General features: G+C 39.8%; 1 protein-coding gene across 11 annotated transcripts in view; it reads right to left on the bottom strand.

Moving 5' to 3' along the window:
- UNC5D (unc-5 netrin receptor D) overlaps positions 1–14096 on the bottom strand; it is a 505454-nt gene extending 491358 nt beyond the window's left edge. For all 11 annotated transcript variants that reach the window (XM_019748156.3, XM_074329668.2, XM_019748157.3 and 8 more), the window contains exon 1: positions 13658–14096. In XM_019748156.3, the coding sequence (XP_019603715.1) occupies positions 13658–13760 (103 nt within the window). In that variant the 5' untranslated portion in view covers positions 13761–14096. The remainder of the gene's footprint in view (positions 1–13657) is intronic.
- Positions 14097–15519: the final 1423 nt, after the last annotated feature.

Here is a 15519-nt window from a genome sequence, read left to right as displayed (position 1 = left end):
TTTGAAGTGCCAGAAGTAATACCCCTGGAAGTGGGTGTTAACCCTCAAAGGAGCACATAATATTGTTAGCTATCCTATAACCCAATCCTCACCTTGCTTTCTCCAATCATCCTTATGTCTCTTTCTTCACTTCAAATACATAAAAGAAGCTGTAAAACTTATTCTGGGGAGCATTTGAGGTCTTACTCCCCAGTATATATCATCAGTTTGGCTCAAATCAACTCATAAAACTTCTTAAAAAAATAAAAAAGAATTTCCTAAGTACAACACAAAAGAGCTAAGCATAAAAAGATTGATAACATTGATTACATTAAAATTTAACTTTAGTTTACGAGAAGATAACAAAAAATTCAAGCCATCAGAAAATACCATAAAGCAAAAAAAATAAATTAAAATTAAATGAATAATAACTGGGTGAAGAAATCCCAACCATACATAACACATTAAGGATTATTAATACACACACACACATTTAAAACACCTATCATTCAGTAAGAGAAGAAACAGAAAAAATACACACACACACACACACATTTAAAACTATAATTCAGTAAGAGAAGCAACAGAAAAAATGAGCAAAAGACTTAAGTAGGTGTTTTAAACGGCAATGAAAAATATGAAAAAATGTTTTACTTCATTAGGAATCAGGGATATGAAAACTAAGTCCACAAAATTAACTCACATATTGCTGAAAAATTATTTGGCATTATCTGGAAAATTTGACATGTTTATGCTCTAGCTCTTAGCAATCTACTCTCAGATATATGAGAAACACTTGAAATGTTTAATGTAGCCCCTGTTTATAGAAATACATGTGTGTGTAATTTAAATTATGAAGAGAAATGGTGTAATTTTGATGTAACATTAGACATGCACATGAATATTCTTAGTAATACTTCTCATAATAGGAAGAAAAACCTGAAAACAACCTAAATTTCAGTGACAGAAAAATAAATAAATCAATTATGGTTTAGTCACACCGTCGAATATTGTACTTGAGAGAAGTGAATCAAAAATAGGATCCGCAATAACATAGAAGAAACATAATACTGGGTGTGAAAACAAATTTGTGAAGACTATGACACCCACAATATAATTCTAATATATCTTTTAATAAAAGCAAAAGTAAACTATGTTTAGGAGTTCACACATATTTGTTTAAACTACTTATAAAAACAAGGAAATGATAAGCACAGAATTGGAGCATGATTGCTTCTAAAGGAAAATCTGAGGGGTGGGTTAAAGGAAAAACAGACAGATAGGTGCTAATAGTGTTCTATTTCTTAAGTATGGTGGTAAGTTCACAAATATCCATTTTAATTTGATTATTTAAACTACATTTATTCATAAGCAACAATTAATAAGTCACAAAATGTCTTACAGAATTTGTATTTGATTTCAAACATCAGGTTATCACTGGCAGTTGTGAACAGGACAGTAATATCAGAATGCTTACTTTAGGAAGAATTTCCTATGCCGGTATTCCTAACATGGCAGAGGTGGGCCAGTTGTCCCTGCCTATGTCTTAGTCAACAGCAGCCATGCTGACGGGACCTTGTCCTATGCTGTAAGAGGAACTACAATGCCTACATCCTCCAGACACCACAACCAGTACAGATATTAATCTGCTTATAATAATGATCACTCATCATTCACATCAGGGCCTAGGAGATATTAGATGAGTGCTAAAAGAAAATAGGAATCTCCATGTGTGGGCCCTGTGCTTCTGTCCAGAAGAAAACCATGCGGTTCAACCATGTATTCCTAAAAGTCTCCTCCCTTACCATATAACGTGTCTTATATAATCTCATCCCTTTTATTAAAACCTCAATTTTTCCATCCTAGCAGGAAATGTCTAGCTCCCAAAGCCTGAAACGTTTTGTGCCAGCATTCAATTTCACTCTCCCAAGTCATTTGAGATTCAATGTGGAAAGATAAGGCCTAATGCAGAGGGCGAGGCAATCCGTGAGCGGTCACCTTCATCCCATACATGTTTGCGATGATACAGATTTTCAAATATCTTCTCTAAATTGAAGAAAAAAAAGATCAGTTTCCACATTTATGTACAATCGAGGCACCCAATAAATCAGCAGCTCTCAATCTTGGTTTCTCAAACTAAGACTCATCTGAGGAACCAAAAAAAAAAGAAAACATCAGTGGGTCCTCTCCCCTGAGATACTGATTTAATTGTTCATAGATGGAGGTCCTGCTATCAGCTGATTGTGAACATCAGTTACACCGTTTCTCTTCAGAATTTAAATTACACATGTGTATTTCTATAAACAGGAGCTACATTAAACATTTGGTGCTCATTTTTCAATCTACTATGTTTCAATAAAACTGTTTAAACACATGTTAAACTATTAAATACCAATTTTAAGCTAAAAAACAAATTCCTAAGCACATTGAAAGTGCCGGTTTATCATTTTGTCACCTAACCACGGGTGACAATACTACAGATGTTTGCTTTTCTGCAAGTTTTTAAAAAATTGATTGGTGGATGACCAAGGATTTATAAATTTAAAACTTGACCACCATTTTCAGTAGCAAGATCCTTCACTGATACTGTAATTGCTAAAAATAACCAAACCATGCATATTTTGACACCTAATCTCCAAAAATCAGAAGTTTTAAAACACCCTACTGTCTAACACTTCCCCTGCAAGATGGCTTCAACATGAATAATAATCTTGACAGAGTCACCAGAGTTTATAAGCTCCAGATCAAGTACAAGGGATTGCTTTCTGCAAGTTCTCATGGCCTTCCACGATGCAGAATTCACTTTAAAATTAAGAATAGGGAATGCATGAGAAGCAACTGGAGCTTCTAAAAGTATATCCACTGTCTTTGGATGCAGATTTATGGCCTTTTGAAGCCATCGTTGGCCCATTGCTGCCAACATCAAAAGCTTTCTTCTAAGAAGCACAAGTCAGTGCTTGTGCGCATTAAAATTTGCTCGACTAGCATCCTGAGTTTCCCAACCATTGCAGCCATCTCAACAACGCCACCTTGTAACAACAGACTATCTAACCACTCAACCTGGAAAGTGTTACCTTCTTACCACGCATTGAAATCCAGATTTAAATAGAGAAAAAATGGTGATTAGAAGTAATTTTCTCATCTGTGTGGCAAATACCATTCTAAAGTCATTTCCTTGGGTAAAGCACAGCATTGCCTATTCTAACTCATGGCACTGACATCCCTTATTTATTAGCAGAAATAAAGTGAATATATATTTTCCTCTGTATAGAGTTATAAATAATTATACTTAGAAATATCTAGGATCTATTAGTGGATTCATAGTGAACAAATTTACTACCAAGGATACAGAAGTTTTAGTAATTAGAACAAAAGCCTAAGACTTACCCTAAATTTCACACAAACACAAAACAGCTATAAAGCAAACCTCTTTTATAGCATTAATTAGCTCTGCTACACTGAACTCACTGGAGCCCCTAAAATCATAGCCCCAAGAGTCTATGACTACGAACACAGCCAAAGGGGGAAAAATCTACCCTATTTCAAAGGCATTTAAAATATATATAAACATTTTAAATAAAAGGAAAACATCTTTTAACAGAAAGCTAAAATGATCAATAGTCTTTAATCTTCTAGTATCTTGTATTTTTTTGTTTTTGTGTTTTGTTTTGTTGTGTGTTTTTTTGTTTTTTTTTAATTTCTTTGTGCCTGCATTGATTATTTTTGTTATTATAGTTCTAAAGGGAACGAGGCAAGAACAACACTGAGAAAATGAAGCTCTGGGTTCATGGGCAAGCACTAACAGAAATGACCTCAAAAAGCTAAGCAACTACTTGGCTTCTTTAGACCTCGTTTGTTTGTGTAGAGATTTGGGCTTTGGTCTAGAAATTTTAGGGTCCTTTTCAGCAATACAACTTTATGATTCTTCTTTACAAATGGGAACTAGAGGTACATAGAAACTCAGTGATCAAATTAATGTTTATCAAATGTACACTAAAAGGCTACTTACATGCTTTTCATCTTCTGCTTTTTGATAACACTCTTCCACAAAGCCAGAAAAGGCTGTGCTATATGCATAGCTCAGAGACAATTACAGAAAATGAGGATCGACTGGCTCCCCATCCTTTCAATCTCAACAAAATGTGAAAAAGTCACTGATTTGAGAAAAACTGGAAGGCTGAGTGCCATGTCTTGTGAGTTTTGAATCAAAGGTGCTTTATTAAAATATTGTGAGACTTCAAATCAGGAAATTCATCATGAAATTTAATATATACGGTTTCTATTAAAAAAGAAAGTCAATCTAGCAACAGTGGACCTTTGCCCCCAACTGAGCAATGACCAGCTGCAGCGGAGGGGTTCAGAACCCAGTGGGCCATTTTCCACTCATTTCACTTCTGCTGCTGGAGTTGCACATGTATGCCTTAGTTTACAACCACTGATTTAAGAGAAACTGATACATAAATTTAAATTTATTTTGTTGTTGGTACATTCTTGAAAATGTTCAAGCCAAGGCTTACCAGCATCATCCCTGAAATCCGATTAACTTGTCCCGAAAATTCTACTTCCACAGCATTTTTTTTTTTGTGTGTGTGTGTGTGTTTTGAAGGTTTGATACACTTAAAATACCAAGAAAGGCTTTCTGAAATGATAAAAATACTGGGAATAAGTGGTGCTGAAAACAATGGCTTCCATGGTAAGATGTTACAGCAGGAAAGAGTTTTAAAAATCATTTAGTCATTTCTTCTCATTTTAGAAATGAAAAGGACCAAAGGAAAAAAGTGAAATGTTGAAGGCCTCATGGTTTTGAATTGTCCAGCTCACCACAGTCCTTAAATGGGAAGGGAGTTTTGACTTGAGAAGAGACAAGGAGCAAGAGGAGCCTGAGCGCTGCGGGTTGGATGGGAGATACCGCGGAGGGAGAGAGAAATGGCAGCACATGAATTAACAAGCGGACTTGCAAGGGAAAATTGTGTCTACATCTCGTTTGTGTCCCTTATGTCATTTAAATTAATAGCATAGAAGCTTAAACCTTAACGATATGTTTGCTATGATGATATATGATATTCTGCTAATATGTAATACATACACACAGATATTCATGCATTAAAGCACTTATCACTTTGACAATTATTAACAATTGGCTGTACAAGTCATGGTCTTCGCTGCTGCAGGATGTGATATGATAGAGCTGTCTTTTCCACGTTGCTATCCCAGAGGTTAACGTACATCTCAACCTGTCTGCTAAACTTGAAAAAATATCCAATGTTTGTTTTGTTTTGTTTTTTCTCCAAGGTGAAAAACACTATTAATGACAAATTTTTTATTCACCTTTATTTCTTTAAAGCAAACCCCTAAACACTTACATCCCACCCACACACCTCACACTGATAAAACCTGTGAGCCACCTGATTACTTCTTTTAAGAGATATAATTTTGGAAATTTCCAGATGCAAGCTGCTGGCAATCACTGTAGCTTCTGGTCCCCAGACTGACAGAGACACAAGGGTTGTCTATTTAGATTCACGATAGTTAAACTTTTTCCAACTCCTTTCAAAACGCTTTTAACACACATTTCTCTGGCAAAGGATTCTATTTGTAGTTTGTATTTTATTTCCCTATCTCTATTAAAAATAGGTTAGATAATTCTTAAAGATGCATTGATGAAAATTGTTATTGGAAATCCAGTTGCACTATGCTACTATACTACTTTAATATACAAAAGACTTTAATCTTGTTTCGTATCTGTACACAGAAAAAAAATAAAGCACATGTACTCAAGTTTAATAATAAAGACATGGTATTTAGTAAACTATGCAGATTGAGGAGCTAGTATAATATTTCTAAAAGCGTTTGGTGTTCATAAAGGCATCCTTAAAAATAAAACTACAGTACTAATTTGCGATTTTACTTACACTAATAAACATTTTAATTCCTTTGATTTTTAAGAAAATATTATTGCTTAGCAAGTTCCTCAGAGTATTTTACATACCTCTATTCCATACTACAGTGTGCAACTTTTAATATATTCACTATTTTATTTTCCTCCACTCACTCCTGACACATTTCCTACAGCTCCTTTTCCCAGGTGAGGTCATTTTTTCTGCTTATAACCATGAGAAACATTAACACCATGTAGACCAAGAAGACAACACAAGTTATCATTCAAAATGTTTATTCATGTGTTTATCCTCCTCTGTCACATATGCTCATGCATCCACAGCCCCATCGCATATGTAATGTGAGCAGAATGGTGTGTCATCCAACTTAAGGATAATCAATCTATTTGGCAATAAAAGAGAATTACACGGTAAAGAAATCAAAAAAGCTCAGACACCACTTGGAGACTCAGCTTCCAGTCCTAGTATTAGTATTTACCACTACCTGTCTGGTCTTGGTTGAAAAATCTCTAAACCTTAATTTCATCATCTGTTCAATATCAGGGTGGATGTGAAAAACACAAAGAGATCACAATTGTCAATGTACCTTAAAAGTGTCAAGTTCCATGCAAATGAATTATTATTCAAAACAGCCATCCATGATAATGTCGCATCTTACACTTAATCATCTTTCCAGAATAGTCTATCCAGGAATGTAGGTTTTACACTTTGTTGAGGAAAAGAAATGTAAAACCCTCTTACAGTTATTTAATTTTCTCTGGCAACTAAATTTTCCTGAATGTTTTATCACAATGTTGAGTAAATTCCAGAAAATTTAGCCTAAATATCATGTATACCTTAACATAAATATTATTTAGCACCAGCTATTGGACAAGCCCGGCCACGTTCTGGGTAAGTACCAGGACAAGACGGGCCCTGCCAAGTAGAAATGACTGTCTTGCAGCGAAGACATCCTCAAATACCAGCCCCTAAGCCATGCTGAGACAGCAACAGCCCAGCTGCTTGAGAAACATCAGCACCCCATTTGGACATTGTTCTGTTTTGTTTTGTTTCAACCAACTGGTTCTGTTCTACCTCTTCACTATAGCCTCGTTCTCTCATTATCCTGAACTCCAGATTATTTTACGTGTAGCTCTGGTCGAGAGATACAATAAAATGAAGGAATCTGAAAGAGAGTTAGTGAACCCATTTATTTAACAGAAATCTGACTTTGGGCAAACTGTTCAACTTCTCAGGGACTCCGTTTCCACTTTATTACCAGAAATTAATAAGATGCAGACACGGGTCCTCAATGACTTCAATATAAAACTCAAGACTTTTAAAATATTGCATCTCTCTTTACAAATACTGGAAGTAAGACATTATATTGCATCCGAATGGTGTTCCCTGAATGTCTATTAGTTTTATGAGCAGCTGTGCGTTTGTCTGAGTTAAAGCTGACATTTGTGTTTGCCTAGTCCTCTATTGGCATTTTTAAAATTCCACTTCATGCTAGCTTCCAAGTGAAAAACAATATTGAAAATAAAAAAACCTGAATTAATATCATCCATGGCCCTGCTACCCAAAGTATGGTGCACGGATAGTGTCATCTGGAAGTCTGTCAGAAATGCAGAATCTCAGGCCCCTCCCCAGACTTACTCAACAAGAAAGTGCCTGTGGACAAGATCCGCAGTGATTCAAATGCACATTAACATTTGAAAAGCACTGATTAGTGAGTTTCAAATGTTACCACCTTAGCTTCCATAACCCATGATCATTTATTTCGTTCCCCTCCTCTCCCAGTATATTTTATTAAATTCAAATAAGAATGATAACTACTAAATGAGTACTGTTGCTAGCAGAAGCCACCGATCTCTTTCGAACTCTCACAACGTGCTACAGATATACTATTTAGAGGTAAGTCTTCTCATTCAATATTTAGCAAATACATTTGCTTTTATAGTAAGTTGTCAAAATGTATGAACGATATTAAACATAGTGATCCCAGTGGGGGTTGGGTTCTTAAAGTAGTCAGAAAGATTTCTTCACTTTGGCGTCTTGTACCTCATACTTCCTATGCATCCTTGCCAATCACCCACCTTCTGGAATATCTGTGACTGTCATTTTCCCTTGGACTTACCTGACTGAGCAATCAGTTTCAGTTTAGGTAACAACAAAGCATTTGTAATTCCATTCTTATTCAAGTTCCACATTGTTGCAATATTTTCCCACATAATTCCTCCTATCCTTACAATGCTGGAGTGACAAGGGATACATGCGGCAAGGGCTCTCTCTCTCTTTCTGGGGAGAAGGGCTCTTTTGCACGTTGTAAACCAGAAATTAGAGGGGCAGAAAGTCAGTAGCTGCATTAAGTGGAGCTGTCACAGACTTCACTTGGAAGACAGCTTTCGGCTTTGCTGATTTCTTATATATGAAGGAAACTGCCAGAAGGACCTGGTCATATAGGAAGAATACAGGCCTCACCTTACTTGTGTTCTCTTGGAAATAATAGTAGGAAATATTTTATATCTTATAGTGGTCTGATGTCATATGAGAAGTGTAACACATGTTTATTGTTTTTACTTTAGCCCCATAAATACAACTGTAACATTTCTGTCCCCGATTTCTAGTTCAGTGAAGTCAGGGGAGGAGGTAAAGGAGGGAGAGTTGAGAACAAAATACGTGGTACACAACCATACTGCACACAAACCCACTATCAAAAGAAATACTCCAAAAGCACAACAGAGTTTGCAGTAGATGTCTAATGCAGTTCAAACTGAATACATTAACATCCGCCTAATTCTGAAAATTATCTACACACAGCATGTGTATGCACACAATAAGGCCATATGATGCAATGTGGCACAAACAATTAAAAGTTCTTTTCAAAGTGGAAATGCAAAATAGAACGAATATCTATTTTCTATAAATGAATCTAGCCATCTGCCTCGCAAGAGCAGCAGCAGGAGTACCCAAAACAGCCAAAACAGCAGCCCCTGGTGTTAACAATCTATTCTCAAATTGCATGCTCCACATTTTCTTGGCAAACAAGGCTAAAAATACAAGACAGGCAACAAATAGTCCCTTGGGATCTGCCATTATATGGATGGTGTATTCAATCAGAGAAATATTTTCTGCTGAAATTCAAAATTGAAAAAAATAAAAATAAAAAAGAAAGCTATCCTATTAGAAACAAGCATGTTGAATGTTAAGCGTGAATCCAATCCCAAAGTATATTAAGCTGAATGAGAGGGTGGCTGTTTTCATACAACATAAATCTCTAAGATTTATCTGAATATATTTATAGGTTTATTTAAGCTACTCTAAATTCTTTTACAACTCTCACGGTTATAGAGATATAATTTTAGTACTTTTGTCATCAAAACATAAGGGTCCTCTTCTTTTCGGAAGTTTAGAAAGTTAGTCTTACTGTAGGCGCTGGTGTCAGACCACTGAGGATCGAATCCAGGCTCTTCTGTGGCCTTGAGCAAGTTATTTAACCTCTCTGTGACCTTTCTTTCCTATCTTAAAAATGAGAATAATATTACTTACTGCATAGCATTAGTTTAAGGATTAAATGAGTTAGTATATATAAAGCTTTTAGAATAATCAATGGCACATACTACATACAATAATTACTATTATTGTGCTATAGTCAATCTGCAAAAATGTTTTCTCTTAAAAACAGGCATAATATAAAAAGTAGTGGCAACATGATGGTAGTTCTCATGCCAACATTGGCCATTACGCAAATGAAGGTGCGAGCAGATAAACGTTTTTACCTAGAGCGTACAGTTGAGAATGACAGAGGAAAGTTTCCATCGGTTATTCCATTATGCTGTTAGTTCATGAAGGCATCGGAATAAGGACAGAAGCTAATGACATACCTGGTCAAGTGGCACTGCCTGGAATATGGGATAATCAGAATTAATGGCAAAGGTGTAATTAAGAAGCAGGACACATCTGGGCTCTCTGTGAACACCAGCACCTGTCTATTAACAGGACACCTTGTATCACCACCACCACCTTCCTCATAAGGATGTTATGGAATAAATCTTTCTTTGCACACCTGTCTTTAGGATTAGATTTTAATACATGGGATCTGGGTCTCTAGCCTTCGTGTTAGAAAAAGGAGGAAGAAAAGGCAACGGGAGAGGTATCAAATATTTGCTATCTGCTGAATGACCAATTTCTTGATACATCTTTAAAGTTGATACTATTTTAAGTTGTGTACTACATTTAGTAGGAGAAGGACAATTAAAAAAAAAAAAAAAAAAAAAAAACAACAACAAGCTTACAAGTCACTGAGGAAACGGATACAAAAGTGCTTCCCTAACTTATAAGATAGCAGGGTCAGAACCATCTGTTACAGTTCTGAGAGAGCTCATGGAGCACTGGTGTGGCTCCCTAAGTTTCCCCACCCTACGGAGTACCAGAGACCCACAGATGTGTCATCCAAATAGTTAGGAAGAATGTAAGGGGCGCATTATTATTTTTCATAGTAAAACTATGGAAATGGATGACAAGTGCTGCCATCCTAAGCGAGGACAGAAAAAGTCATCTCTTTTTAAGAACTGAGATACTTAAGCGATTTCTTGAGCAGAATACTTTATCAAGTTGGAAAAGAAGGTGCCACTGGTATGCTCAAGGTAAGAGCAAAAACCAAGAGTCAGAAAAAGACAACCTGGGCAGGAAATTGAAAGAAACAACTCTTTTCTCATTACTGTATGGAGGGACTGTTTTTTGCAGAAAGGGAAAGGAATAAGGGCGTGGATGTGGGCTAATAACATTCATTAGGGAGGAAATGACTATAGATTTAAAACTGTATGAGCTAGGTAGATAAATGGACTTAAGTGTGTGTAAACCATATGACCCAATTATGCCTATAAAATAAATGTGTACTTCAAAATAAATGTGTACTTCTCTTACCCTTAATGCATTATTACAGTTATTGTAAGATTTCATTATCCAGGAAAAATTTTAAAGCAAGGAATTGTGTGAAAGCTCAGCCTGTCTAATATTATCTTCCACCCTGCCTTTAGACTAGGACCTTATGTACAGTACCTAATACAGGAATCACCACCAGATCAACAGCGGGACTCCTTTTTTCAAAGAACTAAAACAAGTCAGTATGGGAACATGATGAGGATTCAATTAGCACTTCGCAGGTCATGAATAACTTTTAAACAACCTTGTTTTAAGTTGGAAAGTGTTAAAATATACAGTAATCATGGCACCAAAATATCTTCCTTACAGTATGGCACCAGTCAGGAACATAAATCTGACGAGTAAGTCTTGCTCACAAAAGAGGGAACCAGAACATTGTTCCTTGGGTCACTAATCATTTCTGCAGACACTTCCTTACCCCAAGTAGCTTTCTTTTTTATTCTATTCAAAGCCAATCATCAGAAACACCCCTCCGATTTTAAGAGGGTTTTAGATTAAGTATGAAATGGGAAAGAAAGGAAAAAAACACAAGGAGTTGGTGCAATCATCTTGAAAACAAATGATAAATAATTGAAAATGCTACTGCATTGTTAAATATTCTTGTATCATTAAAGCAAATGGAATAATTCTGTATATCCTGCTGATTAGGGAAGACAGAATATCTTGGTTCAAATCAACATGAAAAGGTTTGCAGAACAAAAACCATTTACTTGGATAAATAAGAACCTAGGGCCAGCCATAAAGAGCCTGGTGAGACTACTGGGCAAGCATGATCTTGTTTTTAATGAATGGCCACCTTCCTGGGCTGAGAGAACTTAAGTAACGTTGAAACACACCCTTTGTTCTGAAAACTCCAATTGTGCCCACCTGTCCAAAGGCAGATGCATGTGGCTTCACAGGTTTCACAGCCTGCTAACTGAGGAGTATCTGACAGATGCTAAGGGTAATGGGCTTTATGCCCCAGAGAGTAAAATATTACAAGGGAAATATTAATCAGATTTAGTGCTCCACTCCATGTGTCTCGAATAGTACTATGATCTGTGCAACACATTTGTTGTAAATAAGCCTGCAGAGTGTGCAGTATGTTTTCCAGGAGACCTCTATAGAACAGCTTGCAGACAAGAGGTGCTAGCCTTAGTTTCACAGCCAGCAAAACTCCATCCAAGAGGCTTTTGGCATGTCCCAACTTCTTGTTTGAAGCTGACTTCACCATTCTCCAACCAAAGTCCAAGGAGTCGGAACAAGGACTCAGTCACTCTGAGGCATTCCACAGCAAAGAGCAAAGGGAAACTCAGACATTTAGATCAACATTTAGAAACGACCTGCTTTTCTCCATAACAGTGTATTAAAAACAATTCAGAGCTGACTTTACAAGGAGGCATCCTCCGTAGTAAATTAAATGGCTGAATCTTGTGTTTCTTCCAGCAAGGAAAAGAACTATGCTTCACCATCAGCCAGTGTGTGCAATCACTGAGGCTCATTTTAAAACCTTTTCTGCTTTTAAAAAAGCCTGCTCCATTTGAAAAAAAAGAAAAAAAAAAAAAACTTTTTTGGGAAATTAAATACAAGTAGTCACTGAACAGGATCATAAAACGGAAAGCCTCTATCCACCTTTTTTTTTTTTTTTAATTCCTCATTCCAGGCAGCAGGTCTGCTTTTACCACACCGTTAGCTTTTATAAAAATGAGATTATATTGGCTTTCTTATGATCATCCTCAATCCTTTCCATCCTTTTCTGTCTCCCAGATACTCAGAGTATGCTCAAGATAGCCAGCAGAGCAGAGGTGAGGCGGTCAGATCAGTTCCACCTCCCACGAGACAAGCGTCAGGTAAATCATTTAATGCAATTACATATTCTAAGCCTAATGGATGGCGCACGGGAAAAGAGAAAGGCAAAGAAGGGCGGGAAAGAGAAGCTTCCGGATTATTTCAAAGGTAAACCACAATACTCGAGCTATGTGTGAAATCGTCTCTGATCATCTTCAAAACAAGTCTGCGGGATGTAGCTTTAAGTTCATGGCCCCTGTTCTCGCTCAAGGTGGAGATGAAACCAGATGCAAAATTTCACTCTGCTGGAGTCCAGAGGATCCAGGAAAATGGGGGTCTACGTTTTTAGGTTGGAAAAAACAGCGGTTTTCCTGCTGCCCCGTGGGGCACCGCGCTCTCGAGCTCTCTAGCTGAAGTAGGCACAGTGTAGGGTGAGGACACGCCGGGCGAGTGGCCGCCGGCCAGCTGCTTCTCCGGGCTGGGCACTACAGGTACAATTAGACGCGGAAGATGCACACAGCTCCCCTCAATCCCGCACACAAGCGGCCTCCTCGAAAGAAAGCCCAATGCAGCCTAGGACCCCGGGCTAGTGTGGCCCGAGGAGTGTCAAGCTTTAGGGGACTTCAGTCGGTGTTGCTCCCCGAAGGGAAAAGGCGCCCTCTACATTCAAGCCTACCCAACGGAGACTTCCATCACCCCCAGGAACTCTCCGACACCACGATGGGCGCCCACCCATGAAAGATCTCGCCTTCGAACGAAGTGTAGAGGACAGGGGCAAGCGAGATTGGAAGAAAGATGTGGGTACTCCAGTCTGCAGTAATTGGGGAGGGCTTGGAAAATAGAGCAAGCGAGGAGAATAAAGGGTAGGGACCCCGTCACAGCAACCTGTAGGATTGTGGCTGGTCGCAAACTTGGGGTGGGAGGCAGTGGTCCCCGCGGAGGTCCTCTGCCCTATTACCACCCTGTTAGGCTCGGTGCGCGAAGAGGTGCAGAGCGCAACTTAAGAAGCGGATGCCGTAGGTGCGGGTCCTGCTAGCGTCCCCCTCGCCTCGCCCCCAGCCCCACCGCCCGCCTTTCCCAGCGCTTACCTCGGGCAGCCGCAGCCCCTGCCGCCCAGAAGCAGAGCCCCAGCCAAGGGAACCACCGACGCGCCCCTCCGGAGCCTCCTCCTGCGGCGGACGCTCTCCCCATGCTCCTCGCCCCGCTTCAGAGTACGGTTCCTCTTCCACGCCCGGGAGCTGCACGGCAAGCCAGGAGCCCAGCGAGTGGATCCCGGGGGTCCTTAGCGAATGAGTCTGCTCCACTGCCGCTCCCTACAGCAGCCGGGCAGGGCTCTCCGAGCCGCCGCTAGCTGGGCACCGAGAGGAAAAGCGCGCCCCCATAGCCTCCCACGGCTGGGCGACCGCTGCCTCCACGGCCGCCGCCTGAGACGTTAGCTGTCCCCACCGCGCTGATAGCAGCGAACCTGCCGCTGCCGGGTCCGGGACTACGGAGCACAGGACCGGGTCCGCATCGCTAATGAGACCCCCGCGGCCGCCCGGTCTCCTCCCCTCCGAGCTTCAGCCAATGAGCCGGGCGGGGGCGGGGCGGAGGGCGGGGCGGCGGCGGCGGGCCTCGCCTGGCGGGAGGCTCAGGTGAGCCCCTTGGCGGCTGCGCGTGCCTCCGGGTTCCTCCACGCTCCTCAAATTGCTAGGGCTCCGCGAGGACCGTAGCGAGTCGGGAGCCGGGCTCCCGAAGACCAGCACGCGCGTCAAGATGTGAGCTAAACCATCGGGGCCCTTGGAGGCGAATCCAGCGTAGAAAGATGGGTACAGCCCGGCAGCCTAACTCGGCAGTGTGCTGCTGCCAGGAAACCTCTGTTTTGTTCAACTTTGAGCTCTTTCACAGTCATGCCTCTCCAGCTTCCATTTTTTAACAGCAGATCAGATATCACTCCTGAAAATTGTAAATGAAAAAAAAAAAAAAAAAAAGACTTAAATGCCAACTGCGGGAAAATAACACCAGAATAAATCCATTATTGCAACCATGCTAAATATGCACACATATAAATGAAGAGGTGTAGAAATTACAATCATGGGTGCATTAAGGGGTAGGTGATCGATTTTCATTTTTATTTCCATCCCTCAATTCCCTTGTCTGTGACCCTCCATGATTAATCCGGAATCCCCGACTTTTCAGAAAGCTCCCTTGTTTCTGAGGACTCCTGTTCCCATTTGGTTGTTTTAATCCGTGCAGTGGGAATTGCCTTTATCAGGGAAAAGGAGTATCACGGAAAGGAAGTCCTGCTGGGCCTTTGACAGAAGAAGTTGAGAAGACTTACCTCTCGGTTGCCTCTTATTCTCCCCTCTGCCAAAGAGTAATTTAAGAGAGATTGTGTTAGGCCACACAGTTTCAGAGCAAAGAACACACCTGGTGAGTTAGCTCCAAGGTCAGAGCACCACCTATCTCTTTCAATATTCAGCCCCCAAAATGGTGCCAGAACTCAGCTAGTCAGAATTGCCTGGTTGACACCAGTAGGAAATGAAGGCTTGGTTGGGAAGAAAGACAACCTTCCCAACAATCCCCCACTGCCCACACTCATTATTGATTCAAGTACTTTTTAAAAATCCATCTTTCTTGCCCAAGTTTTATTTGCTCCCAAATACCTTTCTCTAGAGAATAAACAGTTTAAAGGGAGGTAATTGTTCTCGATGAGGTAATTGTGCTAACTTGCTTTCTTCCAAAGAAAATGAGGATGATAGGCAGAAAGATTGATTCCCTGATAAGCACACATGCCTTCCCTCTCCTGAGTGCCAACAGACATGTGAATGTCAGCAAAAGGAAGCGATTGTTTGCTCCAGTCTTCTTGCAGCTCAATAATAGGGTTGGGATCTGGTCAAGACAACCAAGCTCCGGGGAAGGAATGCTTCAAAGCAAAGACTAATGTGGGGCTGGCTAGGGACTTGCCTAG

This window comes from Rhinolophus sinicus, chromosome 16 (assembly GCF_057876585.1).
Source record: "Rhinolophus sinicus isolate RSI-liver-muscle chromosome 16, RSI-T2T, whole genome shotgun sequence".
NCBI lineage: Eukaryota > Metazoa > Chordata > Mammalia > Chiroptera > Rhinolophidae > Rhinolophus > Rhinolophus sinicus.
The sequence above is the reverse complement of the archived record's forward strand: the minus strand, read 5'-3'. Positions and strand labels throughout refer to the sequence as shown.